At 43.6% G+C, this 1904-nt stretch overlaps 1 protein-coding gene across 1 annotated transcript; it reads left to right on the forward strand.

Annotated features, from left to right (window-relative positions):
• The first annotated feature begins 549 nt into the window (after positions 1-549).
• On the forward strand, positions 550-1041 carry LOC149232966 (uncharacterized). Its single transcript, XM_089382058.1, has one exon. The coding sequence runs from the start codon at positions 550-552 to the stop codon at positions 1039-1041; it is 492 nt and encodes a 163-aa protein (XP_089238184.1).
• Positions 1042-1904: the final 863 nt, after the last annotated feature.

Genomic DNA, 1904 nt, shown 5'->3' on the forward strand with positions numbered 1-1904 from the left:
AGGAAGAGAGGTTTTTTAGGGCCTTCCAGATGCCCTCTCTGTGGAGAGAAAGAAGAAACGATGGAACATCTTCTTAAAAACTGCTATTACACCTTCTGGCTATGGGACATTTTTGCTAAAATTTATCAACAAACTGACAGGGACAGAGGAAGCATCTTCAAGACCCTCATTAGTTGGAGGGGAAATTTCTCAGAGCATGAAATTCTCAACGCAACATGGACCCTTACACCAAGCTTTATTATATGGAACGTATGGAAGGAGAGGAATAAAAGAATATTCAAGGAGGAGAAAAATCCCCCACATCTACTGTTTGAGAAGATTTTGAAACAACTTAAGGAGACTGTGGGCTCCACAGTTTGCAACCACCATAGTAATCCTCCCTCGGATCTGGAAAGTAATATTCTCAAATTATTAGGGATGCAGGATATTACTCCTCAAAGTCTCAACAGAAAGGTTTTAGTAAGGGACAAGGAGCTGGATTTCTGGCATCCTCCCCCTAATGGATATCTAAAATTCAACATTGATGGGGCGGAGAAAGGAAATCCAGGAATGGCTGGGTATGGGGGAGTACTAAGGGATGCCAAAGGAAGTATTATCTTCATTTTCCATTGTCATCTCGGTACAACTACCAATAACATGGTTGAACTCATGGCTTTGGAGAAATGCCTTGATGTTCCAAGTCAAGAGAATCGCTGCAATGTGATAGTGGAAGCAGATTCAGAGATAGTTATTAACTCAGTGAAAAGAATTAGTAATGGATCAGTGCCGGAGAAAGTCTCCAAACACTGGAAGTTAATCAGGGTTTTCCAGAGAATTCAAAATCATATACATAACTTGTGCACGGTCAGCTTCCAACATGTTCGTAGAAAGGCCAACAAGTTGGCTGACCTGTTAGCCAATCAGGGGGTCAACAATACAGATGTCAATGTTTTGATAGGATGGCAAGAGTTGAGACAAAGAAGATTAAAAACTCTTTGCAGTGAACAAGAGGAGGAAGACATTAGAGTCTTCAAACATAGAGCCCTGGAAGCAAGCCCTTAATTTTGAGGCCTTCGCATGTGTTTTCAGCATCAAGCTTACAGGTCCTTGAAGAAGGGTCGATCACCGAAGAGTGATAGACACCTGAGTAGGAGTAAGAGTGTTAGCACTGATCTACAGGGAATGCATGTGCAGGCCAGAAAGACAAACAACCTTGGTAGGGATGTCACCGGTAGCCGGAATCAGCGTTTTTTAGGGTCTTGGAAAGAAACACCGCTGCCTGAGAGGTTTTTTGATGATCACACATCTTTGATAGGGAAAGTGTTTTTAGAGAAGTTGCAGTGTTCCCATACTTCTTCCCACAAGTAGCAGAGGGAGGATAGGAAAATCAACCTTTGTGCACAGTACAGTATGGATAACTCGAGCGAGGCGATTTTTTGCACAACCGTCAAATTTCACGATGGGGGAATTTATTCCCTGCACAGCCTCGGAATCAGAAGCAGGGTTTTATCTTTCAGCAGAGATGAAGTTGGGATTAATATTCAACGGGATTTTTTTCATAAGTTTCGGGAGCAGGTCACTAAACCACCTCCAAAGCGGTTTTCGTGCGATCGCACCGCTTTCCTTCAGAAAGTTGTTTTAATCTTCGGGCAGCGATTCCTATCAGCTCTTGACACGTGGATGAGGACTGGGTTGGAAAACCACCCTCATCGCACGATAAAGAGTGATCACTTTGGCTATGCGATATTACATTTCAACCATCCGATGAAATCTTGTAAATCAACGGTCAGTATTGGCGGCAACAGCGACAGTGGCTACGACCGAAATACGGTGTCAAACGGAAACCGTTACATTCCTTTTACGCCGTCTAAGGGAGGCATTCAGCTTGAGGAGTGGTTTCCGGTATATCGGAGGCCTCCCTAGCG

This window comes from Pinus tabuliformis, chromosome J, assembly GCF_031772625.1.
Source record: "Pinus tabuliformis cultivar Carrire ecotype Pingquan chromosome J, CPIR1, whole genome shotgun sequence".
Taxonomy (NCBI): domain Eukaryota; kingdom Viridiplantae; phylum Streptophyta; class Pinopsida; order Pinales; family Pinaceae; genus Pinus; species Pinus tabuliformis.